Genomic DNA, 27,916 nt, shown 5'->3' with positions numbered 1-27,916 from the left:
TTTAATACAAAAATTTTAATTCAAAATAAAATTCAATTCAAGCAGAGTTTTATAACAATAACATAAAGATTAAATTCAAAAATTATAACTATTTGCAAGTTGTATTTATTTTATATGTATTATTAAACTAGATTAGAGATGTCCAATTTAATAGCAAGTAACACTTTTATTTGATAAAGCTGTGATTATGGCTTTTAAAAAGCTATAAATTATAGATTCTAAAAAGAATATATGAAAAGAGTTGCAATATTAGCTTTAAAAATGTTATCAAACACTTAAAAATCATAATTACAACTAAAAAACAGATACCTAAATAAATAAAAAAGGGAAAAGAAACAAAAACAAATTAAAAAAAAAAGACAGTTCAACGTTTCACTGTGGACTGGAAATAAATTTAACATTAACAAACTAAACTAAATGAAAAAAATTATTTAAAAAAAACAAAAATAAATAAATTCCGGGTTAACTCGTAAAACTATGTTAACCTGTCAAACCGAGAATCTGTGTCATGAACGTCTGATAACTAAATAAAAAAATTTAACATTAACAAATTAAATTAAAAAAAATTATTAAAAGAAAAAAAACACAAAGAAAAAGGTAAAAAAAAAACCCATAAAGACATAAAATAAAATAATAAATAAATAAAAAGGGAAAAAAATAAATAAATAATAAAAAAAAACGAAAACAAAATTAAAAAAAAAGAAAAAAAAACAACTCAGCGTGCAGTTTTAGTATATGTTATAATTATAATATAATAATTATAATTATAATTATAATAGAAATATAGAATCACAAAGGAAATTACCAGTCCACTATCATGCTGCCCTTTAACATTTCTTAATCCAAAACTCAACTTCTCATCGCCGCTTGCGATCTTTTGCAGCAACTAATTATTTTCAAGGAAAGAAGGTGACGCTGTTTTGTTCTAATAATTTCTTTCTTGTTTACCACCTTTGTTTTCTTAATTTTTTTTTACCGAAATAAAAAATGGCTTTGATGGAAACATTTTATCTCTCACATGGAGCTCCAACACTTGCTATTGAAGAAACCGCACCAACAAGACAATTCTTTAAATCATGGCAACCAAGTGTGTACAAAGAGAAACCGAGTTCCATTCTTGTTATTTCTGCTCACTGGGAGACCGAACCTACTGTTAATGTTGTTGATCGAAATGATACCATTCATGACTTCTATGGCTTCCCCAAGCCCTTGTACCAGGTACCCCTGATGATCATTTCTTTCTTTCTTTCAAAGTGTTTTGCTTTTTGATTCTTTGGACTATTTTGTTATCTGGGGTGATCTGATTTCAGCTTGTGATGAGTACTTTTGGAAATTAAGACCATATGATTGATCATATTGCTAGGAGGATTAATTAATTTTTTATTGATTTTGACTGTTAAAATTGTGATTAAATGGTTAAACATGCCCGTGTCTATAATTAGTTTCTGGGATTTTGAGGCACCCTTGAAGCTAGCCACTATTGATTTGTTGAATTGAAATGATTGTTACGTCAAGAATTACATTTGAATGATGGCTGATGAGTGAAGGATGATTCTGTAAAAGAAAACAATATCTAATCTACTATGATTTCTTAGATGTTATGATTTGTCTTGGAAGTAAAGACAATTCATTACTTAAGAATTATAATCGATTATTGATCTGAACAGAATAGCTCATAGGAGGTTCTGCTCTAAATAAAACCGAATGGAGAAGATGCACTAATGATGCGGTTGAAAGTGCTTTACCTCTGACAACGCACTTTAAGCAACAAAAGCATGAAAATCATGTTGAAAGTTTGTGAAAATAATGATGTCATATATGTGGTCTGAGTAGTTTGGGTTTTGGTTGAAGCCTAGCCAACTCTGAAATGGTGTGTGAGATTAGCCTTGTATAATTGATTTTGCTGGGATAAATGTCATGCACAATCCATATCCATATTTGCACAAGTGAATCCCAAGGATGCAAAGACACGCTCCAAACAAGATAACTAGATAAAAAACCCGACATGCTTGAACTGTGCTCTTTTGTCAAATGTCAAGATGACAATACTTCTTTTGATAGTATATAGCTATATGAGAAACTTAAATGACTTACGCGCTTAACTTTTTCTTGCTAGTATTGCCTTTCTACAAGTGTGTCCTTACCATTTATGCTGTACTTGTGTGGGCTTTTAACACTGTGACTTTGACATGTGCCTTAGGCTACACCTCTATGCTGAGAAATAATGTTCGTTCACGTGCCTTGGGATCTGAATTGGTTGCGGTTACCGTGCTGAGCGTTGCTGCATCATGAAGGTGGTGGGAATAATTTCTCAATTGTAGTTTTAGTCTCTATTTTTCTGAAATTTATTGAGAACCTTCAGAAATGTCCGAGGGTGTCACAGCGACATTGCTACTACCTTTTTCACTAATATTTATTGCTGCCTTTTCTTTTTGTTGCTTTTTCCTACAAAATCCTAGTCAAGAAATGCCTTCAATCATGGTCATTTCTGATTTCTTTTTTATTTCAGAAAGGAGCTGGAACCATTGATCTTGAGCCCTGTCTTACACATACATCAGCAGTGGAACCTGCTCTTGCTCCCGTGGCTGTTGAAGAGACAAAATGATAACCTGTGCTGCAGCTTCGGTATGACAGCCATTTTCTTCCATTACCCTTTGAGTTTATGCTCTTACTCTTCACTTCTCAGTTTGTTGTAACTATATCCTGTTTTCAGTTTTTGATTGAGCAAATGTTCTACTCAATTAGTAGAATGGTCATCTGAGGTAGAGTTCTGGGATTTCCATTCATCTAGCATTAACACAACTTGCTTTCAAATGTATTTAGCACAAAGGAAATTGTAAGTAAGATGAGAAAAGTAAATCTTCTTACTGTTAATTATTGTAACAGGAGGTCGGATAAGATTTCCCTGCATAAATCTTATTTGATTTTTCTTGCTTGATGTGTAATACATCTTCTTTGAAGGATGGGTCTAAATCAACAGGGGCCAACATAATTTAGCTAATTATCAGGACTAGTAGGTTTAACTAATTATTCATATCAAAATAACTGAAGATTTAGAAAAGGATAATCTGTTTTTAAAATTGAAAGGGATGTTTTGTTCAATTATTTTTCAGATTCCCACTTTCAGATATTATTATATACAAATTAATATGAGCCACCTTTATGATGAAATAAAGGTTTTGTATGAACTGGAATGGATGAATCAAACTACTGGAACTCAGAAATTAACTGTTATACAGTGAGTGAACCTGAATTGCGAGGATGCTGACTTCTGCATCATCCTTAATACGAACCATGCACCTTAATAAGGAATTGAAAGTTTTGTAACTACGCTGAATAAGTAAAATAACTCAACTCGACAACAAACTGGATTGCAAAGATGATCCTCACAGCGCCAAGTGTTGACCTGCTTGCCTGTGGAGGATGATCTCTCTTTCAGACAATCAAGTGCACAGTAGTAGATTCTGTAAAAGTCTCATCCCTTGGATTGTTATTTCTCATCCAGGTCTACATACCAGATTTGCTGTCAAGAAATCATAATACTTCAAAATTCCTGAGTAAATATGGAATGGAAGCACAAACATGACCCGTTAGATTTCTAAGTATAGCCAATCATAATCACATTATCTCCTCATATTTTGGGTGGTGGTCACCGCTATTTGCATTGCTTATTTAAACTCACTGTGTTTGGTTCTCACAAATCAAATGTATGTTTCGTGCTACCTGTTCCCACAAGTGCCAAGTTACAACTGCTATATGCATCACAGACATGCTTCTTGTCCCTTGTCTTTTATGATTTATGATTTCACTTAATTCATTGATAATTGTATGTTTTTGGCTACTAATAAAAAGGGCTAAACTATGTCTGTCTAAGCACTGTTTTTCTGTTATTTGGATCTACTTATGTTATGATGACTTCTCTCTTTCAGAATGCTTTGTGGCAACAGAGATTTGTACTCGTAGTTACAATACAGTGCAACCTTTGCAACGAGCCCTGGTAGATTCTAGATCTTTTTGATAACTATGATTTCTGCAATTTTTCAGATCTCAACTTAGATCTCATAAAGATTTTATTACATTTCCACCAAACAAATTCAGTTATCTTTGCTGTGCTTTCAGTAATCGTTTCATCTTATTGTTTCGAAGTTGATAGACTTGTAGGGAATTATTCTTATTTTCTATATGGGATTTTTCTGGTCTATCAAAACTAATAGCTACCAAGTTTGTAAAGGCTTTTTATGTTTTTTTGCTTAGCAACACTTTACAGATATCCTCTATTTCTACATCTGTAGTAACATTAGTTTACTACACGTGCCCTAACCACCCCAGATCTATTATAGTTGTTCTAACATTTCATTGATAAACTCTCCACAGTTTCCAACCAATAGACATGCTTATCTGAAGTTTGGAATGTTTCCATGACACAGTTTACTGGAGTTTAGAATGTTCCCATGACATAGTTCATTAAGTGTTTATCTTTTTTGTTCATCTATGAGGGCACTAATTTTCATTGCCTTGCAAGGTGTTTGCACCTTTCCAATTTTCTTGTCGCTGCTGTTGTCCATTAACTCTCATATTTCTGGACTTCTATGTTAGTAAAATGATTAATGTTTCAATTTTGATGCCTGCATAATGTATCAGGATAAAATACAGCATTAGTATTGTTGCTGACAAGGGTCTGAAAAAGCCTCTCTATACTTCTGCACGTTTGAAAAAGGGAGAAGTTCTATATGTAGAAACACATTCATGCAGGTACTCCCTCTTCTTCTTCTTCTTTTTGTGCTTTCTAGCTTGATACCGCACGTAGGTTTTAGAGGCACATTTTTTTATCTTATAGTAAAATTGTTTTAGCTTCTGTGTATGATTTTCATTTCTTTCTATAACTTGTTTTTTGTCTTACAGTAAAATTGCTTTAGCTTCTGTATTGTATGATTTTCATAACTAGCTGAAAGTTGCCACAGAATTTCTTGATGATGACTTCTGTAATTTCAGGCATTATTTGTTTTCTTGTTTGCTCAGGCATAGAAAACAAAATTATATTTTTATATATATGTAAAATATTTAGTAAACGGGCATTTTTTTTGTTCAAGTCTGAGGTATTGAAATCATGAAGTTCATCTGGTGAATTCTTAGTGATGTTCTGATTCTGAATTTTTGATTTCTTATGTGAAGATACGAGCTCTGTTTTACAGGAGAGAAAATGGGAAAGTGACACAGGCTTCTCACTCAGGTGCATGAAGAGACAGATAAGTTCCACAGTCACCACCCACATTCCTCAAACGGTGAGAAGCAGGACTGTGATAATGTTCTTTTTGATGTATTCCGGTGGTCACGCTGTAAGAAACCACAACCACAGAAGGTCATGCAGTCAGTTGGGATCCCATTGGAACATGTTGAGGTACTTCATTTCAATTTCTTTCCTTGAAACATCTCTTCATATTTAGATGTTAAAGTTTGGCATATTTTCACGAAGCCAAATAAGGAGACTGCAGAAGAAACTCGTATTGTCAGCTTGTAGCTACGTTTTTCTTCAGTTTTTTTTCCCCTTCTAGGCTGACTGCAACATCTGTGATTTTAACATCTGTGATTTTGAACAGGTGTTGGGAGGAGAATCTTGACTGGGAGGATGTGCAATGGTCATAAACTGGTGTTTGGATTGCTGGAAAAGAACACGCACTTGCTAGGGTGTGCTTTCTATCTCCAAGTTAGCTATGGCTTCATGTGTATCTACAAATAGTTGTGTAACAATGTGATGTATGCAGGAATAATAGTTGGTTTTTAATGGTTTTATTTCTTAAATAAGTCAAACAATTGAAGTTAAATCTCTTTTCTTTTCAGTTTATAAAAAATCGACTGGACTACTCTATCCGTACCAGAGTATTTGAGCAACCAAAACAGAAGCACTGGAACTTTGAATATTGGGAAATCTGGCATTTCTTCCATGTATATAAATCCATTACAAGCAATCTAATGACAAAAAGGAAAGCATCTTTCTGCAATTTCTATTTCGATTGAACACCATAATCTCTTGGCAGCAGGATGGATGAAAAATAAATCATCTGTATCCATGTTCTCCTGCCTACTTGGAACACCATTAAAAAACTAGCAAGAATAATGAAATTCAACACAAGCTGATGATCCCAGTTCTTTGCCAAAAGCAAATAGTAACAGCAAAGTCAGGGTCGGTTAAACCAACTAGCTAGAATTCGTGTGTTGAAATACAAAAAACTATCAGGGAAACGAGAGATCACGGAGACTAAATCTTGATTAGAACATTCCAACCCTCACATCAATTCCGTTAGATTAAATGATAATACAAGCTTACACAATCCCACAACGCAAGTCTACTCAATCACTGCTTTAATTTGCCAATAATCTCAAAGCACGAAACCATAACAAAAATGGTGAATGACCAATTAAGATTTAAAGATTTGATCATATTTTAGCTTTTACAAGAACCAGATCTCATATAACAACTGACATTGATCATCTTAGTATATTTTTCACTCCGTAGATCTGGTGCAAAAGCCTAAGGGATAACTGTGCCAGATGGGAAGCAATGACAGAGCCCACTCTTTCAAGCATGTAGTTCCGACTCCATGTCAAAACTTACGATCCATGCTAGCTGGTGGCCCGAGCCCTCTATAACAAGCATATATTTCTGGCTAATTGATTTTCTTAGGAGTTTCTATCTTCATCTATTGTTCTCGCGACTCTGGTTTTTTTATTAAAAAAATACATGAATATTTTAGCATCTAACAGTAGACTCAAAGGATTTGAAGCAGTGTAATGTGAACACGTTGAATAGTTAGTGCGAATAAATAAAGCAAGAGATTCATGAAAGTGACATTGGTGGTTTCCAGGAGGCAGTGAGACGTAATCTTTGCATACAGGACAAAGAAAGCACAAGGGATTTACAGTTCTTGACTAAAAGTAAGCTTGCTGTTTACCTGTGGTAGGTGGAGTTGTAGCTTCCAGCCAATTTCTATTGACTTCTCCAAAGAAAAAAACATAAAGTTGCTTGCAAATTGCATTGACTTTTTTAATAGCTAGTCTTCCACTAAGAGATCTCTCTCTCAGTATACCACTGAATTCCTAATTCCCCTCACCAAATTTCTTAAACCTTTCTCATGATCTGTGCTTCCTTTTTCTGATTGAATCGAATCATCGCGTATTGTGTTCTTGATCTGTATCTTTCTTGCTTGAAAGGTAAATCCTACTTTCGTTTCTTGTTTTTCTACCACTAATTTTGTTTCAAATAAGATTTGCCCATTTGGTTGTAGAATTAATAAGTAGGATTGTAGATTGATCAATCAGGTAGAACTTAATTATATATGTGTTGCTTGATCTATTTTAGAACTCAAAACTCATATTTAGCTTTGTTCTTACATATTGCCATCAACTTAAACTATTTATCTTGAAAACAGCTGCTCTCAAGGTTTCTTTCGTCTGTTGAGTGCCTCTTGTCAGCTTGACAGGTGACTAGTTTGCCTACTCTTTCTCATATTCTTGTGCTTACATTTTCAGATCAGCTTTCCCAGAGTTTCAACACTGGGGCGCGTCCACACGTTTCCCCACTCAGCAATTAGCTTCAGATTCTTTTGTTAAAATTCTTTTGAATCCAGGTAAAGTGTTTATACTTCATCTTCTTCATTTTGTTGCTGTCTTTGTTTTTGAATCTTTTTTAGTAAACCGCAAGCTGTTGAAATCTTATTGAGAAACTTTTAAAATCCTTGCCTTCTAGAGTTCATACCAAATTCATTGTTAATATTATTTGTTTTGATTCTTCCAAATAAAAGTATGAGTTTGAGTTCTATGCATTATAGAACTCAAACTCATATTATAACTTTGTTCATTTTGCTTTCAACTTCAACTGCTTATCTTCAAAACAAGCCGAGTTTCTTCTAAATTTTTATCTTAGATTGCTTTTCTGACAATTATTTAAATTATTCAATAGTTGTTATAATTTTTTTATCTGCTTGAAGTGCATCTCTATAGGAAAATATATAGTTAAGTGCCTGCCTATTTAATTTTAGAATTTGTAATGATTGATTTAATTATACAGATTCAGTTTATTTTGTGAACACACTTAACGACATTGTTTTGTAAGATTGAGGTTTGCACTCTTTTCCTTTGCTTATTTAAAAAATAATGATTTCTTCTAAATTTTCATTTTAAGATTGAGTTCTTATTTTCCAATTAATTCAACATCCATTTTTATGCGTTACTTTTGACAATTTTTTATTTGATGTTTGAAGGGCCAAAGAAGTTTGCGGTGAAAATGGCTAGACAGAAGGATCGATTTTGGGATCATGTTGAGAAGCTGGATGATGGTCGTTTCAACTGTACATTTTGTGGCTTTAAATTTGCTGTTGCTACTTCCATTTCAAGGATCAAATGGCATTTGTCAGGAGAGGAAGGGCATGGTGTTGCAGTTTGTGGGCAAGTTCCTCAACAAGTTCAAGAAGCAGCTTTTCTGGATATGCTACATTGCAGCAAAAGACATAAAGGCATAGCAAGTTCAAGCAATTTTAATGATAATCCCATTTCAACCACTCCACAAGAACAAAACAATGAAGTCGACAAGTTGGCAGGAGATGCAGGAACGATACAAGCTCCAGATACAATGGTTCAAGCACTTGGAAGATTTTTGGAAGAGATCAATGAAATGGTAATGGAGGATGATATAGAGAATGGGACTGGAGGGGTAGTGCAGCCTGGTGTAGGAGCTAGCTCTTCTGGAGGGCTTACAGGCAACACAAATGAGACTCCAGGAGATCCATTACCTACTAGCTCTACAAAGCTAGTGGGTCGAGCATTTGAACAGAATACAAATCTGATATGGTCTTGGTTAATGGATGATGAAGTCTCGACAATTGGCATTTACGGAATGGGGGGAGTCGGTAAAACAACAATGATGAAACATATCCATAATAAGCTTCTAGAAAGACTAGGCATTTCTCATTGTGTTTACTGGGTGACCGTGTCTCGAGATTTCAGCATTGAAAGATTGCAAAATCTTATTGCTAAATGTCTTAGATTTGATCTTTCAAGTGAAGATGATGATCTGCGTAGAGCTGTCAAATTGTCGAAGGAACTAAGGAAAAAACAAAAATGGATTCTAATTTTAGATGATTTGTGGAACACTTTTGAGCTACACGAAGTGGGAATTCCTGACCCGGTAAAAGGATGCAAGCTGATTATGACAACTCGATCTGAAAGGGTTTGTCAACGGATGGATAGCCAAAAAAAAATCAAAGTGAAGCCACTTTCGGAGAGTGAAGCTTGGGATTTGTTCAAGGAAAAACTTGGACATGGCATAACATTTTGCCAAGAAGTGAAACGAATTGCAGTAGATATTGCAAGGGAATGTGCTGGTTTGCCATTGGGCATTATTACAATCGCAGGAAGCTTGAGGAGGGTGGATGACCTACATGAGTGGAGGAATACATTGAAGAAATTGAAAGAATCAAAATGTAGGGACATGGAAGATAAGGTATTCCGGTTGTTGAGGTTTAGTTATGACCAGTTACATGATTTAGCACTACAACAGTGTCTCTTAAACTGTGCATTATTTCCTGAAGATCATGAGATTGTAAGGAAGGAGTTGATAGATTATTTGATCGATGAGGGGGTAATTGAAAGAGTGGAGAGCAGGCAAGAAGCAGTTGACGAGGGCCACACTATGCTTAATAGACTTGAAAGTGTCTGCCTATTGGAAGGTGCTAAAAACATGTATGGTGATAGATGTGTCAAGATGCATGACTTGATTAGGGATATGGCCATCCAAATACTGCAAGAGAACTCTCAAGGCATGGTTAAAGCAGGTGCACGGTTAAGAGAAGTGCCGGGTGCAGAGGAGTGGACAGAGAATCTTACTAGAGTTTCACTGATGCATAACCAGATTGAAGAAATTCCTTCCACGCATTCACCGAGGTGTCCCAGCCTTTCAACTCTATTGTTATGCGACAATTCACAGTTGCAATTTATTGCAGATTCATTTTTTGAGCAGTTGCATGGGCTCAAGGTTCTTGATCTGTCTCGTACAGGTATTACAAAACTACCTGATTCTGTCTCTGAATTGGTGAGTCTCACTGCATTACTGCTCATTGATTGTAAGATGTTAAGGCATGTACCGTCATTAGAAAAGCTCAGGGCACTGAAGAGGTTAGATCTCTCTGGTACTCGGGCACTTGAAAAGATTCCTCAAGGCATGGAATGTCTATGCAACCTGAGGTATCTTAGAATGAATGGATGTGGTGAAAAGGAGTTTCCTAGTGGGTTGTTACCTAAGCTCTCTCACCTGCAAGTCTTTGTATTGGAGGAGTGGATTCCTCCTGCTACCAAAGATAATAGAAGAGGACAACCTGCTCCGGTAACAGTTAAAGGAAAGGAAGTAGGATGCTTGAGGAAGTTGGAAAGTTTGGTATGCCATTTTGAAGGTTACTCAGACTACGTGGAGTATCTCAAATCTCGGGATGAAACCAAATCACTAACCACATACCAAATTCTTGTAGGACCACTGGATAAGTATCATTATGGTTATGATTATGATTATGATGGTTGCAGAAGGAAAACAATTGTTTGGGTTAACTTGAGTATCGACAGAGATGGAGGTTTTCAGGTCATGTTTCCAAAGGACATTCAACAACTGACTATTGATAATAATGATGATGCAACAAGTTTATGCGATGTTTCCTCTCAAATAAAGTATGCAACTGATCTGGAGGTTATCAAGATTTTTAGTTGCTATAGCATGGAGAGCTTGGTTTCATCTTCTTGGTTCCGCTCTGCTCCACTACCATCTCCATCTTACAACGGTATATTTTCTGGTCTTAAACGGTTTAATTGTTCTGGTTGTAAGAGCATGAAGAAGTTGTTCCCTCTTGTCTTGCTGCCAAGCCTCGTAAACCTCGAAAATATTAGAGTTTCTGACTGTGAGAAGATGGAGGAGATAATAGGTGGAACAAGACCAGATGAAGAGGGGGTTATGGGTGAAGAAACCAGCAGCAGCAATATCGAATTCAAACTCCCAAAGTTAACGATGTTGGCATTGGAGGGATTACCAGAACTGAAAAGGATTTGTAGTGCAAAACTGATTTGCGATTCTATCGGAGCAATTGACGTAAGAAATTGCGAGAAAATGGAGGAGATAATAGGTGGAACAAGATCAGATGAAGAAGGGGTTATGGGTGAAGAAAGCAGCACCGATCTCAAACTCCCCAAGTTAATATTTCTGCAATTGATTAGATTACCAGAACTGAAAAGCATTTGCAGTGCAAAACTGATTTGCGATTCTCTCCAATTAATTCAAGTAAGGAATTGTGAGAAGCTGAAGAGGATGGGAATTTGTCTTTCGTTGCTTGAAAATGGCGAGCATCCTAACGCTAAGGATGTCCTTCGTCCCTTTTTAAAGTTGGTTAAAGGATGAGTGGGGACAGTGCCCTTGAAATAATATTAAATTAAAAGTAAGCAATGTTGTTTTAATTGGATTTAATGAATTAACCTTAAGCTACGTGTCCACTTAATGACATCTATAACATTGCCCTTTGTAGAATTGGCTGGGGATGAGACGACAATGCCCCTTACTATAAATAATGAATTACGGGTAAGCAAGTAGATGCTTTAATTCCTCCTTTTCTCTCTCTCAATATCCCTCTCTTCCCTCTCTCATGAATTCCTACCTCTCTCTCTCTCTCTCTCAATCTCTCTGTATTAATTAGGTTTAGAGAGCAACAACACATTTTAGCCAAATTCAACTACAACAAGGTTTTCTCTTATTAGACCTTTGCGTTTACGCTCCTCATTTTGCTGTTATCATCCCAACCTTAAAAACTTCCTTCTCTTATTTATTGATTCCTCTGTTATTTTATTTTATTTTATTTTTTGTTGGTAGGAAATTGTTTTAACTTGTCTACTATCTTCATATTGAAAATAACAAGCTCTTTGGCAGCTCTACTTAGACTACCAGATTAATTACTCAATTCTCATTATATTTTTCTTTGAAGATTTAAAAATATTGTCTATGAATTGCTAACTCTTCAACAATTCCTGTCGACTAGAATTGCTCTGTTTAATATTCTCTTGTAGATGCTGAAAACAGAACATAACTTTTTCTATCAACTTATGAGTATTCTCTTTGACATCCAAAATTGTGGTCTGACAGAGCAAGTGGAAAAGCCAAACAGATCTGCAAGTTACAGTGTGCTAGATGAAAGCGATGCTAGAGCCCTCGTTTATAAGGAAGGAGATAGTTTTATCCATGCTAGCTGCTGACACGAGTACTGAAGTATGTTATTTCTGGCCGAGTGATTTTCTTTGGAGTTTCTATCTTCATTAATTTTCATTAATTCATTAGACTCAAGGAATTAAAGCAGTGTAATGTGAACACGTTGAATAGTTAGTGTGAATAAATAAAGCAGAAAGTGACAAAGTTTGCAGGGTGGTTTCATGAGAGTAATCATTGCATACAGTAAAATGGTAAAATGGACCTTACCCGTTTTCTATTCACTGGTTTTGTACCTCCCCAATGGGGTACCTTGCACTTAGAGGAGCAGTAACGAGGACAATGTGAATAGTTCATCATGAAATGTTGGCACATTGATCTGTCCTGGCTAGGATTTAGAGGCTTTAAGTACGGATTTTGAATCATTCAGACTGTTTAGGAAATGATTTTTCAGGACCCATGCCACCTGATATTCGAAAACTGATCAATTTACAGAAACTGTAATACTTTTCTTCTTTTTCATGTTTATTGTTTATAGATCTTGTATCATATAATATTACTCATACTATGCCTGCAGAACTTGGCAAGTTGGTCAACTTGACAGATATGTAAGCAGACACTTTTTCTTTTTTGTGTGTGTCGTTCAATCGAATTCACAAGTCTATGAACCCATAAAGCATTGATTACTCATCATTTTTCATGTCTTTATCCTTGGATTTACCTCGGCTGGGTGGTTTTCCCCAACAGATATATAATCATCCTCTATAAGCACAGGAAACGTAGCTGGTTTTGATGAGAAAAAATCTCATATTTAACTTTCCGAGATTGTTTAGATCTTTGAATCTTCTATGCTGATAATTCAACCATGCACATGGATCAAATTCAGTGGAAATAATGTTAATGGAATTCTTTCAAATATTGTTTTTCATAAGTGTAATGTTGTTCATCTTTTTATCTAAATTTTATGGTAAACAATATTACTTACAAAAACTCTGAGTTTGTATTTCTTTGACATCTTTTAGGAGGATGAATGATAATAATTTCTCAGGGAAGTTACCTGCTTTCATCAGTAAATGAACACAGGTTCAGAAACTGTGAGTTTCCTACCTTAACCTCTTTATAATCCACCCTTTCTTTTTGTCTTAATTTTTTTGATAACTGATGGATACTTTTGTTGTTCTATTTGTATTACAGTCATATACAAGCTTCCTCTCTTGAGGGGACTATATCTTCTAGCACTGCTTCCTTGACCAGACTAAGTGATTTGTAAGCAACCAGAACATCTGAATTTTGTTTTTATGTGTAAATAATGTGTTTATGACAGCATGATTTTATGTTTTATGATACTCGTAGGAGGAGATTGGTGACTTAACAGAAAGAGGGTCTTCTTTCCCGCCACTGTGTAATATGGAATCCATAGAAACATTGTGAGTTGGAGTTCTTCTACTTCTACTACCTTACGAGAAAAACTTTTTAACTGTGCTGTAGACCATCCAATTAAGTGATACATTTGTAGCTAGTGTGTTACATTCTCTAGTACTAGGTGTAGAAACTGGAATGTGGTAGCCATAGAAACTGGGACGGTAGCTGGAGCAGTTTCTGTTGCCCTTCTAGTACTAGGTGTCATTTAGAGAAATGGCTGGCTTGGTGGCAAACTCTCTGCAGATAGAGACATTGGTATTTCTTTTGGGCTCCTTGTAAAAGGGGAACAAAAAATAGAAAGTTCTTTGGCATCTATACTTGGACTGCAAAATTAACTACTCAATTCTCATTATATTTTCTTTGAAGATTTAAAAATATTTTCTATGAATTCGCTAGCTCTTCAACATTTTCCTGTCAACTAGAATTACTCTGTTTAATATTCTTTTTAAGATACTGAAAACAAAACAGAACTTTTTTGATGAACATTTGAATATTCTCTGACATCCAAAATTGCTGTCTGGCAGAGCTTAGGGATCTAGATCTTCAAACAGGACTTTTCACACTAAAACAGATGAAAGCTGCTACCAAGAACTTCGATGCAGCAAACAATGTCGGGGAGGGTGATTTTGCTTCTGTTTTCAAGGTAACTGAATATGTAATGTTTTCTCTCATCTGTCCTTACTACACTATATAAGTTTGCAGTGGAAAAATAGCTGTAGCAATAGGTCAAATGTTCTCTATAAACTCTTTGGATTCTTTCTAGTTTTAGATGTAGAACAGAAAATAATGACAGCAGAGCAAATTATTAATTGTTAGCCATAAGTTTGAGGTGGGAACTTTCCATTATTGAATGCAGGGTTCATTATCAGATGGAACTGTGATTGCAGTGATGCTGCTTTCCTCAAAATCTAAGCAAGGAAACCATGAATTTGTGAATGAGATAGGAACGATATCTGCACTGCAACATCCAAATCCTTGTAAAGTTGTATGGATGTTGTGTTGGAGGAAACCAATTAATGCTTGTGTACGAGTACATGGAAAACAATTGCCGGTCCCGTGCTCTATTTGGTGAGTTAATTTCTTCCTTCCATCAGAAGCATTTGTAAAATATTTGATGCTATTATTGGTTTAATGCTCATCGGAAAACATCACATAGTATATGTAAGTGAACTAGCTATTCTTATGTTTCTTGTCAATTTTTCATCGTTGCTTGTAATGTTTCGTCAAATTCGCAAACTATTCAACCTGGTAAACAACATTTTTTTTTGTATCTGCCGAAGACAATTTTTAGATGGACAAACATATATCTGCTTTTGTCGTTCTTTATTTCTGCTGAACTTCTTATACTCATTTTACCATTTTGAATATATTATAGCATCCTTATTTGGATTTATCTGGGATTCTGCCAGGCCTATGTTTTGCAAGAGAGAGGAAGTCTTTCCGAGGTGGTTGATCCAGAATTGGGGTCAGAGTATTCTTCAGGGGAGGCTATGGTGATACTAAATGTCGCTCTCTTATGCACCAATGCGTCCCCAACTCTTAGGCCTACAAGGTCTCAAGTTGCGAGCTTGCTCGAAGGTCAAACTTCTGTTTAGGACCTTCTTTCTGATCCTGGGTTTTCCGCTATCAACACAAAATACAAGGCTATAAGAAACCATATCTGGCAGAATCCAAGCCAAACTTATAGCATGTCTATAAACGGATCATACAGTTCTGATTCCACAAACTCTTACGGAGAACCAGGCCATCTGCTGAGAGATAGTTCAGTTAAATCTAATTAGTAAATGTTGTATCATATATATTATCTTGAAATAATTTGCAGATTCCAAATTCATATGTTAAAAATTCAATTTTTTTTTTCAGAATCAGTTTTGTTTATTCAATGTTAATGAATATCATCCGAACTACGAGTAAATGACAGGAAACAAACTCACTGGATCTGTTCCTCAATGACTTCTGGAAAGAAACAAGAATGTGTGTCTGTTTCTGCAAGATTTATATTTCGACTTGAAGTTCTGCTTCAACCCGAAGATGTCATGCTTCAAAAGTTACCATAAAAAAATTTCTTAATTCAAGAACTTCACTGGGGATCTAACTTATAAAAACTTCACTTGGGAAAGCTCCAGTCCAGTTGAGTGTTCTCGAGGGAGGGTGTAAGTGATCATAAAAATGTTTCTTCTTTTTTTCAGAAGAAAGCCTAGATTGCTTATTTAGAAGCATGATGGAAAACCATTTTATTTACTACTGCAGGAACGTAGTGGAGAGCTGCTCACCATCAACAATCAAATAGTAAGAATCTTGAATCATTACTCAAATATGTGTTATAACATATTCAAGAAATTTTTCCATTTCTCGTACTATTTCCTAGCCATTACTTAAGAATTTAACATCTTGTGTCAATATAATCACTTGAGACTTCCTTTTCTCCCTTAAATGTTGCAGAAGCAAAGTATATTTCTCTTCTTTATGCGTAAATATTACTATATGTGAATCCTTCTTCATATTTTCAACATTTATCAGAACATTATTCCTTGCATATTAACTGTGGTGGTAATGGGATGGCAACACCACTTACCAAGATGATAAAGAACCAAGAGGTGCTTCATGGACGATGACAGTGAGGCGGATGCTTGTACTGAAGCCAACATGTCTGCTATATCCAGTGTATCAGCTAACAATGCACGTATTATGGACTTTGCCTCGTGAATGGGAATTACACTGTAAAACTTCAATTTTCACAGCTGACAATTCGTTGTATAGTATTGGGAACCGTATATTCGATGTTTATATCCAGGTAACCAAACTTTTTTCTCATGATACTTGAGAAATGACGCCGGAATTGTATATCCACACTTGCTTGTTAATCATTACTTGTGATGAAGTAGCATCTTTAATGTTTGTCTGCGATCAACACAAAATACAAGGCTATAAGAAACCATTCCTTGCAGAATCCAAGCCAAAAGTGGAATTGCAATAGCATGGAGAGCTTGGTTTCAGCTTCTCGGTTCTCTGCTCCATTTTACAATGGTATATTTTATGGTCTTAAGAAGTTTAATTGTTATGGTTGTAAGAGTATGAAGAAGTTGTTCCCTCTTGTCTTGCTGCCAAACCTTGTAAAATTAGAAGAAATTGAATTTTGTAATTGTGCGAAAATGGAGGAGATAATAGGTGTAACAAACGCCTATATTACATAGGCACCTAATTAAGGGAGATGCAAACGTCTATGATAAAAGACGATCGTTTATGATGAATGGCAAAGACACCTTGTTTGAGAAGGTGTAAGTGGAGCTATTAAGCATTCCGAGTGAACAGGTGCAGGCGTGATGATGAAAGGTGTAGAAGCTTGCAACATGAAAATTGAGATGGAGGATTACGAGAAGTGTACTGCTCTCTCTTTTATGTAATGAGTGACTCTTTTTATGTAATCAGTGGCCCTAGATTCTTTGGATTTTAGTTTCACTAATGTAATTCTTTTTAAGCATTATAATTACTCTTTTTTTTAGTGATTCTATATTAATAACAGTGTTTTTTTAATGAATGCTGCATTAAGGAATCTAAAAGATCCAAAGAGGAAACTGGAAGATCGGGTTTGCATCAGGATCTTCTCAAATCTTCACCCCTAATTTTTCTGAGAAGAAATAATGATCCATTTTAAAGGCCTTCAGATTTCAACACGTGAAGGGATGCATACATATCTCAGGAAGAGGGATAACTTTTAATTGCCACAGATGCCCTCTGAGTAAGCATGTTGAATAGTTTTATGAAAGTGACATAAAATTTGCATGGTGGTTTGGAGGAGCGGGAAGTGGGAGTAATAATTGCATATAGGAGAAGGAGAAAGAAAGCACATAGCAATTTGCATGGAGATTTCCAGGAGACAGCGAGAGTAATAATTGCATATAGAGTTCATACCAAATTCTTAATTGGTTGTAGAATTGGTAAGTAGGATTCTTGATTGATCAGTTAGATCTTGATTATATTATTAGTGTGAAAAGGCAACAATTAATTACCTTGGAGGCTTAGAAGTAGATATAAATAAATAAGGGGTATTGTGGTAATTGAATAAAGTTTGATAAGTATAAATAGGATAAAATAAAAGGAATTTGAAATTAAGAGAGAGAACCAGTAGGCGAGAAGAAAGGGAGAAAGAAGAAGAAGAAAAAAGAGGGAAAGATAAATTAAGGAAGGAAAAGAGAGTTAGATAAAATAAGTTTTAAATGTAAGATTTATGCTTTGATGTGTATAATTGTGTTATTTATCTTTAATATTCTATTTTGTTGAAGATTATGATTTTGAAGATTTTGTTTTGAGTTTGATTGATGAATTGATTGAAGTATTATAGGTTAATATATTGTTTTAGGTAGTGAGTTATTTAGTTAATTTTAGAATATTTTAGGTAAGGATGATGATTTTGAATTATGGTTTGTTTAAATGATGAATTTGAGTTATAAATTTTGGTATATCACTAGGTGAGGTTGAAGAGGACGAAATGTAATTTTGGTCCCTCAATTTGTGAAAATTACAGTTTAGTCCCTGAACTTTGGAAAAATTGCAATTGGTCCCTGAAGCATAATTCGAGATTCTGGATAGAATTTAGGATTAATTATGGGCAAAATTCCAGTATGGTTATGAATTTATGACAATTTGAGTTTGATCCTCCAATTTGACAAAATTACAATTTGACCCCTACAAATATGATAAAATTCCATATTGGTCCCTGGAGCATAATTCAAGATTCTAGACAGAATTGAGGATGAATTATGGAAAAAATGCAAATATAGTCATCAATTTATGACATTTTCAGTTTGGTCTTTCAATTTGACAAAAATTGCAATCTGACCCTTAAAAATGTGATAAAATTCCAGATTGGTCCATAACTATAATTTTAGTTTTTCAGATTGGTTTGATAAATAATTGAGAGTTATTTGGTGAATTATTATCAAAATTAATGATTTTTTTTCTTTTGAATTAAATTTCGGGAAAACTATTTAATTTTTTGGTTTTTGAAAAAAATGATTAGTTTGGTTCATAAACATATAAGCTTATGAATTAGACCTTTATTTAAGTGTATTGAATAGGTTATAAGTTCTTTTCAAGTTTTCTTTGAGTATGTCTCCTTTTATATTCAAATAATTCTAATATTCTACCTGCGAGTCATTAATAGGATTTTCTTCGGTATGTACTTTCGAGTTCTATTCGCTTTTGAGTCAAGTGAATTGATACTTTTTCATATGCATGAGAAATAGTATAATTATTTGAATTGTTAATACGAATTGGATCATGTATTTTAATATATATATATATATATATTGATTATTATCCTTGTTACGATATAACATGATCAACTGTTGAATCTGAATTCTTGATATGAGCCAATATATACTTTTGAATTGACTTCTGAATTGATAGCTTTTCATTTGATCGATGTCATGAGTGAAGCCTTGAGATATGAATATGTTTGTTTAACTATAATATGAACCTATGGTATGCCAATCAGAACACCTATGCTAACAGAGTAGTGTTAATCTCTGTGCACATCGTATCTAAATCCTAGTTGGTAGGGGGAGTCACCAACCTATGAGAACTGATCATCACACAGTACGGAGCCTTATGCTTATTGCATTTTGATTTTTTGACGAGCTTTACCTTCTGATATTCTTGTTATAGCCTACTTGAAAAACTTTCCTATAAAAACTTAAAGCCATAATTCTCTATATATATATATATATATATATATATATATATATATATATATATATATATATTCCTTATTGTTGCATTACCTCGTGTATATGTATTGAATGTTATCAACTCACCCCCTCATTATTTATCTTTTTCATGCTTATAGCTTGTTAGCATGTTATTTTTGTTTGACCTTCAGAACCTGCTCTTTTGGTTGTAATTAAAACTTTTCTTTATGTCTAGTTAGTGCTCTACAACTATGAATTTGTATTAGCTCTTGTATTAAGATAATCAAATTATATTATGAAGTTAGTTTTGTTATTACATTACGTTGAACTCTGATTGACTTATTTAAATGATAAGTTCATATGTGAGTTTAGGTTCGCATAGATATGAAACTTTAAGGGGGATCTTGTTTAAGTGTTGGTCATGGATCCGGGAATCGGGTCGTGACAATTAGCTTTGTTCTTAATTACATGTTCATTTTGCTATCAACCTTAACTACTTATCTTAAAAACAAGCAGAATTTCTTCCAAATTTTTATTTTAGATTGCTTTTTTGATAATTATTTAAATTATTCAATATTTTTTATAATTTTTTTTTACCATGAAATCTATTTTTTCAACTATTTTGACCCAAAATACACTTAAAGACACCCTATACACCTTTATAAACTCGTATCTAACCTCAAATAACCAAACAAATCTGTCCAAAAACCTAAAGTCAACCCTAAATCGAAAGGCTTCCCGAGCTCACTCCATCATTTTCAGGCAAGTTGAAAGAATAAAGAACACCTATGTAGAACTCTTTTAATTAAAAAAAAAAACTCGTTGACACCAAAATCAACTCTCTCGTGGTTGAAATCGTTGTCAACCAAGATTTTCTCTCTCCTCTATCAAAATCCGACCACTCTCTCTTCTCTCTTGAATTAGGGACTTAAAATTAAGAAAAATAAAGTTTTAGATTAAAATTATATTTTTAAAATTTTGAGGGATTGAATATTTATAACTTGAATTAGGGACCAAATGAACTTTTTATGCTATTTTTTAAATTGCCATCCATTTTATCCACTTCTTTTAATGGGGTCCTTTTTCTTTGAATCTTATATGGCTCAACAAATTTAAAGCAATTGTATTTTAATTTAGCGCCAAAATGATGCAATCGGTTAAAAAGAAAATTTTATGACAAAAAAGAAGCAGAAAAAATTAACATACTGAGCCTACATTAAAATTCTTAATCCATTGGTGTACATTTCTTTAACCACATAAGATCTATCCATTTTGAAGAGTAACTTGTTGCCCATGTATTTAAACACTTGAAATATGTGACAGAGCTTCTTGAAATTTCTTTTTATATTCAGATTTAAAACTAGAAGATTTAAGGTCAAGTTGATTTTTTTTTTCGATGTTAAAAATGTATATTGGGCAAGAGATAAGGATGATGATATAGGTTGGTTTTGGAAAGATTGTAGCCATGATTAATCTACTTAATAGCACTTTTGATTTCCATTGAATTCAGACCACCGTTTTACCTTGATATCTCTTATGATATTTGGGCATTAACCAACTTGAAGTCTCAACATAAAATCCAAGTGATGTTAAAGATGGAGTTGAAGTTTAAATGAATTTAAAAAAATTTAAATGAATTTAATGATGATAAATAAATATAATAATAAAAAGGTATGGAAATACATTTAGATATCCGCAACCACCTTTAATGTATAATTTTATAACATATAAAATATTAATTTAATTAAAAAAAAAACAGCTTAAAAAATACTTTAAAATTAGACTGAATCGCATAAACAAACGCACACTTGCACAAATGAAAATTAGCACAAATTAAACACAAGGAATAAGAGAGAATAGAATCACAAAGGAAATTACCAGTCCACTGTCATGCTGCCCTTTAACATTTCTTAACCCAAAACTCAACTTCTCATCTCCGCTTGCGATCTTTTGCAGCAACTAATTATTTTTAAAGAAAGAAGGTGACTGTGTCTTGTTTACCACCTTTGTTTTCTTGATTTTTTTTTTACCGAAATAAAAAAATGGCTTTGATGGAAACATTTTATCTCTCACATGGGTTTTGGTTTTAGATGATTTGTGGATGGCTTTTGAGCCACAAAAGCTGGGAATACCTATCCAAGCTAAGGGATGCAAGCTGATTCTTACAACTCAATCGTAAAAGGTTTTTCTATAGATGGTTACCCAACATAGAATCAAAGTGAAGCCTATTTCGGAGGAAGAAGCTTGGACATTGTTTACTGAGAGACTTGGACATGACATATCACTTTCTTCATAAGTGGAGCAAATTGCAAAGTCAATCACAAAGGAGTGCGATGGTTTACCTCTAGGAATTATAACAATGGCTGGAAACATGAAGGGAGTGGATGACATACGCGAGTGGAGGGATGCTTTAGAGGACCTGAGACAATCAAGAGTTAGGCAAGATGACATGGAAGAGGAGGTATTTCGGATATTAAGATTCAGTTATACCCACCTAAGTGATTCAGCTCTGCAACGATGTTTCTTGTATTGTGCATTATTTCCGGAAGACTTTAAGGCCCCATTTGTTTGCTGGAAAGTAGTTTTTTTTTGGAAAGTGAATTCCAGGAAAGTGAATTATTTTCCGATGTTTGGTAGTGTAATGAAAAATAAATTGGAAAACACTTTCCAATGTTTGGTTATGTCATGGAAAATGAGTTGTGCAAGATGACATGGAAGAGAAGGTATTCCAGATATTGAGATTCAGTTATACCCATCTAAGTGATTAAGCTCTGCAACGATGTTTCTTGTATTGTGCATTATTTCCGGAAGACTTTAAGACCTCATTTGTTTGCTGGAAAGTAGTTTCCTTTTGAAAAGTGAATTCCGGAAAAATGAATTATTTTTTAATGTTTGGTAGTGTAATGGAAAATAAGTTGGAAAATATTTTTCAGTATTTGGTTATGTCATGGAAAATAAGCTGGAAAATAACTTATTAATATTTTATTTTTTTCAAGTTTGTTAAAATAATGAGAAACAAATCTTACAAATTAAAAAATTGAATGAGAATGAAATTGAAAAAAAAATAATTTCATAAATTATCTCAAATAAAATAAATAATAATCAAAATAATAGAGATCAAATCTAAAAAATAAAAAAAATTAAAAGATGAAGAAATTAAAATAATAATAATTAACATTTCATAAATTATTTCAAATAAAATAAGTAACAATCAAAAGAATGAGGATCAAATTTGATAGATAAAAAATTTCAATTAAAAATGATAAGGGAAAAACAAAATAAAAATGAGGACCAAAGTTAATATAAAAATTAAACTCTAAGGGATGAAATTGAAAAAAAAATATTCAAAACAAAATATATATAGCAATCAAAAATTTGAGAACCAAATTTGATATAATCAACAAATAATATGAAATTTCTAAAAATTTCACAACTTCTGGAAAGTGTTTTCCACCCAAAATAAAAAGAAAACACTTTTCTGGAAATCAAGCCAAATTTTCCTTTGACCGGAAAGTGTTTTCCGTTAACCAACTTTTTTAATGGCAAACAAACACAGGAAAGTTTGGAAAATGGTTTCGGGAAAATAATCGCACCCTAAGATCTCTAAAGTGGAATTTGATTGACGAGGGAGTGATAAAAGGGTCGAAGAGTAGGATGGCAGAATTGACAAAGGCCATTCGATTTTTAATATACTCGAAAATATTTGTTTATTGGAAAGAATTGAAGGTGGTAATGTTGTCAAGATGCATGACCTGATCATGGACATGGCCATTCAAATACATCAAGAGAACTCTCCGGTCATGGTCAAAGCAGGAGCATAATTGAAAGAACTGCCAGATGCAGAAGAGTGGACAGAGAATCTTAAGAGTTTCATTAATATATAATCAAATTCAAGAAATTCCTTCCAGTCATTCACCAAGGTGCCTCAGTCTTTCAACTCTATTATTAGGCAATAATACATACTTGCAATTTATTGCAGGTTCTTTGTTCGAGCAATTGCATGGGCTAAATGTTCTTGATCTATCTCATACAATTATTGAAAAGCTACCTGCTTCTGTTTCTGATTTGGTTTGTCTCACTGCATTATTACTAGAAGGTTGTAAGAGGTTAAGCCATGTACCATCATTAAAAAACTCAGGGCACTGAAAAGGTTAGATCTCTCTAGTTTCCTGGTTTGAAAACTAGTGGCGCCACTAGAATTGGCCACCGCCTTACAAACTTTCTAGTTTCGAAACTAATGATGATAAATATTTATACGGGAGAGAAATTATAAATTGAGTCCTTCAACAGTATAAAAATATTGGGATACAAGTTAGCAATACAACCAAACATGATGTAGTGTTAATTAAGGAGGGTATAAATGCTTTGAGTAAAAAAGGAGAATGACTCTTCCTCTTCCCTCTAGGGCAGGCCATAATCAGCAAAAATACCCTCCTCCTTGAAATTTTCTTCACCAAAACTCTTGCATGTCCTTGGAAAATCATTCGTAGATCAATAATGAGTGAATGGGAGGATGAAAACCATCATTTAGAGGTATAGAGAGAGAGAGTGAGAGAGAGGAAAGTTCGGTCAAGGAGGAAGAAACTTGAAGGGGACTAAGTTAAGGGGAAGAAAAAGAAGAGAAAAATCAGCAAGAACACCCTAGGCTAGTTTACATTCGTGAGGTAAGAAAATTTTCCTTGTTTCCACCCTTGAATTCGCTAAGGAAGTATTTGCAAGAAAGCATATCCCTTCTCCTAGCTAAAGAATATAATTAACCTGTACAAACCTTAATTCAATCTCCTTGGTTTAATCTTCATCTAACATCTCTCTCCGATTGCTGCAATTTCATAGCTGGTGGAATCCAACCACCCTTTTCCTTATATAGAGGTATAACTAACGCTTCTTTGCTTCTTTCTTGTTTTAATTTCATGTCTTTACTGATAACAACAATTTGAAAGCTTTTTGTTAAGATAGATCATTGACGAGTTTATTGAGTTCCTTGTATGTCTTCTAGTACTACAAGATTATTGCTACTACCTTTTTCACTACTATTTTGTGCTGCCTTTTCTTTTTGTTGCCTTTTCCTACAAAATCCTAGTCAAGAAATGCCTTCAATCATGGTCATTTCTGATTTCTTTTTTATTTCAGAAAGGAGCTGGAACCATTGATCTTGAGCCCTGTCTTACACATACATCAGCAGTGGAACCTGCTCTTGCTCCCGTGGCTGTTGAACAGACAATGATTACCTGTGCTGCAGCTTCGGTATGACATAGCCATTTTCTTCCATTACCCTTTGAGTTTATGCTCTTGCTCTTCACTTCTCAGTGTGTTGTACCTATATCCTCTTTTCAGTTTTTGATTGAGCAAATGTTATACTCAATTAGTAGAATGGTCATCTGAGGTAGAGTTCTGGGATTTCCATTCATCTAGCATTAACACAACTTGCTTTCAAATGTATTTAGCACAAAGGAAATTGTAAGTAAGATGAGAAAAGTAAATCTTCTTACTGTTAATTATTGTAACAGGAGGTCGGATAAGATTTCCCTGCGTAAATCTTATATGATTTTTCTTGCTTGATGTGTAATACATCTTGTTTGAAGGATGGGTCTAAATCAACAGGGGCCAACAAATTTAGCTAATTATCAGGACTAGTAGGTTTAACTAATTATTCATATCAAAATAACTGAAGATTTAGAAAAGGATAATCTGTTTTTAAAATTGAAAGGGATGTTTGGTTCAATTATTTTTCAGATTCCCACTTTCAGATATTATTATATACAAATTAATATGAGCCACCTTTATGATGAAATTAAGGTTTTGTATGAACTGGAATGGATGAATCAAACTACTGGAACTCAGAAATTAACTGTTATACAGTGAGTGAACCTGAATTGCGAGGATGCTGACTTCTGCATCATCCTTAATACGAACCATGCACCTTAATAAGGAATTGAAAGTTTTGTAACTACGCTGAATAAGTAAAATAACTCAACTCGACAACAAACTGGATTGCAAAGATGATCCTCACAGCGCCAAGTATTGACCTGCTTGCCTGTGGAGGATGATCTCTCTTTCAGACAATCAAGTGCACAGTAGTAGTACTTCTGTAAAAGTCTCATCCCTTGGATTGTTATTTCTCATCCAGGTCTATATACCAGATTTGCTGTCAAGAAATCATAATACTTCAAAATTCCTGAGTAAATATGGAATGGAAGCACAAACATGACCCATTAGATTTCTAAGTTTGGCCAATCATAATCACATTATCTCCTCATATTTTGGGTGGTGGTCACCATTATTTGCATTGCTTATTTAAACTCACTGTGTTTGGTTCTCACAAATCAAATGTATGTTTCGTGCTACCTGTTCCCACAAGTGCCAAGTTACAACTGCTATATGCATCACAGACATGCTTCTTGTCCTTTGTCTTTTATGATTTATGATTTTACTTATTTCATTGATAATTGTATGTTTTTGGCTACTAATAAAAAGGGCTAAATTATGTCTGTCTAAGCACTTTTTTTCTGTTATTTGGATCTACTTACGTTATGATGACTTCTCTCTTTCAGAATGCTTTGTGGCAACAGAGATTTGTATGCGTAGTTACAATACAGTGCAACCTTTGCAACGAGCCCTGGTAGATTCTAGATCTTTTTGATAACTATGATTACTGCAATTTTTCAGATCTCAACTTAGATCTCATAAAGATTTTATTACATTTCCACCAAACAAATTCAGTTATCTTTTCTGTGCTTTCAGTAATCGTTTCATCTTATTGTTTCGAAGTTGATAGACTTTTAGGGAATTATTCTTATTTTCTATATGGGATTTTTCTGGTCTATCAAAACTAATAGCTACCAAGTTTGTAAAGGCTTTTTATGTTTTTTTGCTTAGCAACACTTTACAGATATCCTCTATTTCTACATCTGTAGTAACATTAGTTTACTACACGTGCCCTAACCACCCCAGATCTATTATAGTTGTTCTAACATTTCATTCGATAAACTCTCCACAGTTTCCAACCAATAGACATGCTTATCTGAAGTTTGGAATGTTTCCATGACACAGTTTACTGGAGTTTAGAATGTTCCCATGACATAGTTCATTAAGTGTTTATCTTTTTTGTTTATCTATGAGGGCACTAATTTTCATTGCCTTGCAAGGTGTTTGCACTTTTCCAATTTTCTTGTCGCTGCTGTTGTCCATTAACTCTCATATTTCTGGACTTATATGTTAGTAAAATGATTAATGTTTCAATTTTGATGCCTGCATAATGTATCAGGATAAAATACAGCATTAGTATTGTTGCTGACAAGGGTCCGAAAAAGCCTCTCTATACTTCTGCACGTTTGAAGAAGGGGGAAGTTCTATATTTAGAAACACATTCATGCAGGTATCCCTCTTTTTTTTTTTTTTTCTCTTTTCTGCTTTCTAACTTGATACTGCACGTAGGTTTTGGAGGCACATTTTATTGTCTTATAGTAAAATTGCTTTAGCTTCAGTATTGTATGGTTTTCATTTCTTTTTATAACTTGCTTTTTGGTCTTAATAGTAAAATTGCTTTAGCTTCTGTATTGTATGGTTTTCATTTATTTCTATAACTTGCTATAAGTTGCCACATAATTTCTTGATGATGAGTTCTGTAATTTCAGGCATTATTTGTTTTCTTGTTTGCTCATGCATAGAAAACAAAATTATATTTTTTTATATATGTAAAATATTTAGTAAACGGGCATTTTTTTTTTGTTCAAGTCGGAGGTATTGAAATCATGAAGTTCATCTGGTGAATTCTTAGTGATGTTCTGATTCTGAATTTTTTATTTCTTATGTGAAGATACGAGCTCTGTTTTACAGGAGAGAAAATGGGAAAGTGACACAGGCTTCTCACTCAGGTGCATGAAGAGACAGATAAGGTCCACAGCCTCAAACGGTGAGAAGCACGACTGTGACAATGTTCTTATTGATTTATTCCGGTGGTCTCGCTGTAAGAAACCACAACCGCAGAAGGTCACGCAGTCAGTTGGGATCCCATTGCCCCTGGAACATGTTGAGGTACTTCATTTCAATTTCCTTCCTTGAAACATCTCTTCATAGTTAGATGTTAAAGTTTGGCATATTTTCACGAGGCCAAATAAGGAGACTGCAGAAGAAACTCGTATTGTCAGCTTGTAGCTACGTTTTTCTTCAGTTTTTTTCCCCATCTAGGCTGACTGCAACATCTGTGATTTTGAACAGGTATTGGAGGAGAATCTTGACTGGGAGGATGTGCAATGATCACAAACTGGTGTTTGGATTGCTGGAAAAGAACACGCACTTGCTACGGTGTGCTTTCTATCTCCAAGTTAGCTATGGCTTCTTGTGTATCTAAAAATGGTTGTGCAACAATGTGATGTGTGCAGGAATAATAGTTGGTATTTAATGGTTTTATTTCTTAAATAAGTCAAACAATTGAAGTTAAATCTCTTTTCTTTTCAGTTTATAAAAAATCGACTGGACTACTGTATCCGTACCAGAGTATTTGAGCAACCAAAACAGAAGCACTAGAAGCTCGAATATTGGGAAATCTGGCATTTCTTCCATGTACATAAATCCATTA

The 27,916-nt window shown here is 34.2% G+C and overlaps 2 protein-coding genes across 10 annotated transcripts; both read left to right on the top strand.

Moving 5' to 3' along the window:
- The first annotated feature begins 798 nt into the window (after positions 1-798).
- Positions 799-27,781, top strand: LOC18107929 (uncharacterized). Of its 5 annotated transcripts, XR_008058263.1 has the most exons (8): positions 799-1,218; positions 2,201-2,294; positions 2,510-2,625; positions 3,930-3,997; positions 4,642-4,752; positions 5,173-5,398; positions 5,598-5,685; positions 5,839-6,285. XR_008058263.1 is itself a non-coding variant. In XM_052449774.1 (7 exons), the coding sequence occupies exons 2-6, from the start codon at positions 2,289-2,291 to the stop codon at positions 27,218-27,220; spliced, it is 345 nt and encodes a 114-aa protein (XP_052305734.1). In that variant the 5' UTR covers positions 799-1,218; positions 2,201-2,288; the 3' UTR covers positions 27,221-27,372; positions 27,556-27,781. The 5 variants fall into 5 exon arrangements, 1 of the variants encoding a protein (XP_052305734.1); XR_008058264.1 differs by lacking the exon at positions 5,839-6,285 and having other exon boundaries at positions 5,193-5,398; positions 5,598-5,811; XR_008058262.1 differs by lacking the exon at positions 5,839-6,285 and having other exon boundaries at positions 5,598-5,811.
- On the top strand, positions 7,015-15,513 carry LOC18107931 (probable disease resistance protein At4g27220). Of its 5 annotated transcripts, none has more exons than XM_052449767.1 (12): positions 7,015-7,209; positions 7,528-7,625; positions 8,066-8,116; positions 8,259-11,468; positions 11,556-11,608; positions 12,167-12,289; positions 13,249-13,320; positions 13,421-13,492; positions 13,580-13,653; positions 14,173-14,291; positions 14,505-14,716; positions 15,058-15,513. In XM_052449767.1, the coding sequence occupies exon 4, from the start codon at positions 8,282-8,284 to the stop codon at positions 11,429-11,431; it is 3,150 nt and encodes a 1,049-aa protein (XP_052305727.1). In that variant the 5' UTR covers positions 7,015-7,209; positions 7,528-7,625; positions 8,066-8,116; positions 8,259-8,281; the 3' UTR covers positions 11,432-11,468; positions 11,556-11,608; positions 12,167-12,289; positions 13,249-13,320; positions 13,421-13,492; positions 13,580-13,653; positions 14,173-14,291; positions 14,505-14,716; positions 15,058-15,513. The 5 variants fall into 5 exon arrangements, with proteins under 5 accessions (XP_052305727.1, XP_052305729.1, XP_052305726.1 ...); XM_052449769.1 differs by lacking the exon at positions 8,066-8,116 and adding an exon at positions 12,804-12,834 and having other exon boundaries at positions 7,016-7,209; XM_052449766.1 differs by lacking the exon at positions 8,066-8,116 and having other exon boundaries at positions 7,016-7,209.
- Positions 27,782-27,916: the final 135 nt, after the last annotated feature.

The sequence above is a fragment of the Populus trichocarpa genome, unplaced genomic scaffold (genome assembly GCF_000002775.5).
Source record: "Populus trichocarpa isolate Nisqually-1 unplaced genomic scaffold, P.trichocarpa_v4.1 scaffold_25, whole genome shotgun sequence".
NCBI lineage: Eukaryota > Viridiplantae > Streptophyta > Magnoliopsida > Malpighiales > Salicaceae > Populus > Populus trichocarpa.
This window is presented reverse-complemented; position numbering and strand designations above follow the sequence as displayed.

What these genes read in the sequence shown, in the direction of transcription:
- LOC18107931 (XM_052449767.1), top strand. Translation starts at nt 8,282, where the DNA reads ATGGCTAGACAGAAGGATCGATTTTGGGATCATGTTGAGAAGCTGGAT.
- LOC18107929 (XM_052449774.1), top strand. An exon ending in AACCTTTGCAACGAGCCCTG is followed by an intron (nt 25,958 to 26,602) that starts GTAGATTCTAGA and finishes ATAATGTATCAG; the next exon opens with GATAAAATACAGCATTAGTA. An exon ending in TTAGAAACACATTCATGCAG is followed by an intron (nt 26,714 to 27,174) that starts GTATCCCTCTTT and finishes TCTGTTTTACAG; the next exon opens with GAGAGAAAATGGGAAAGTGA.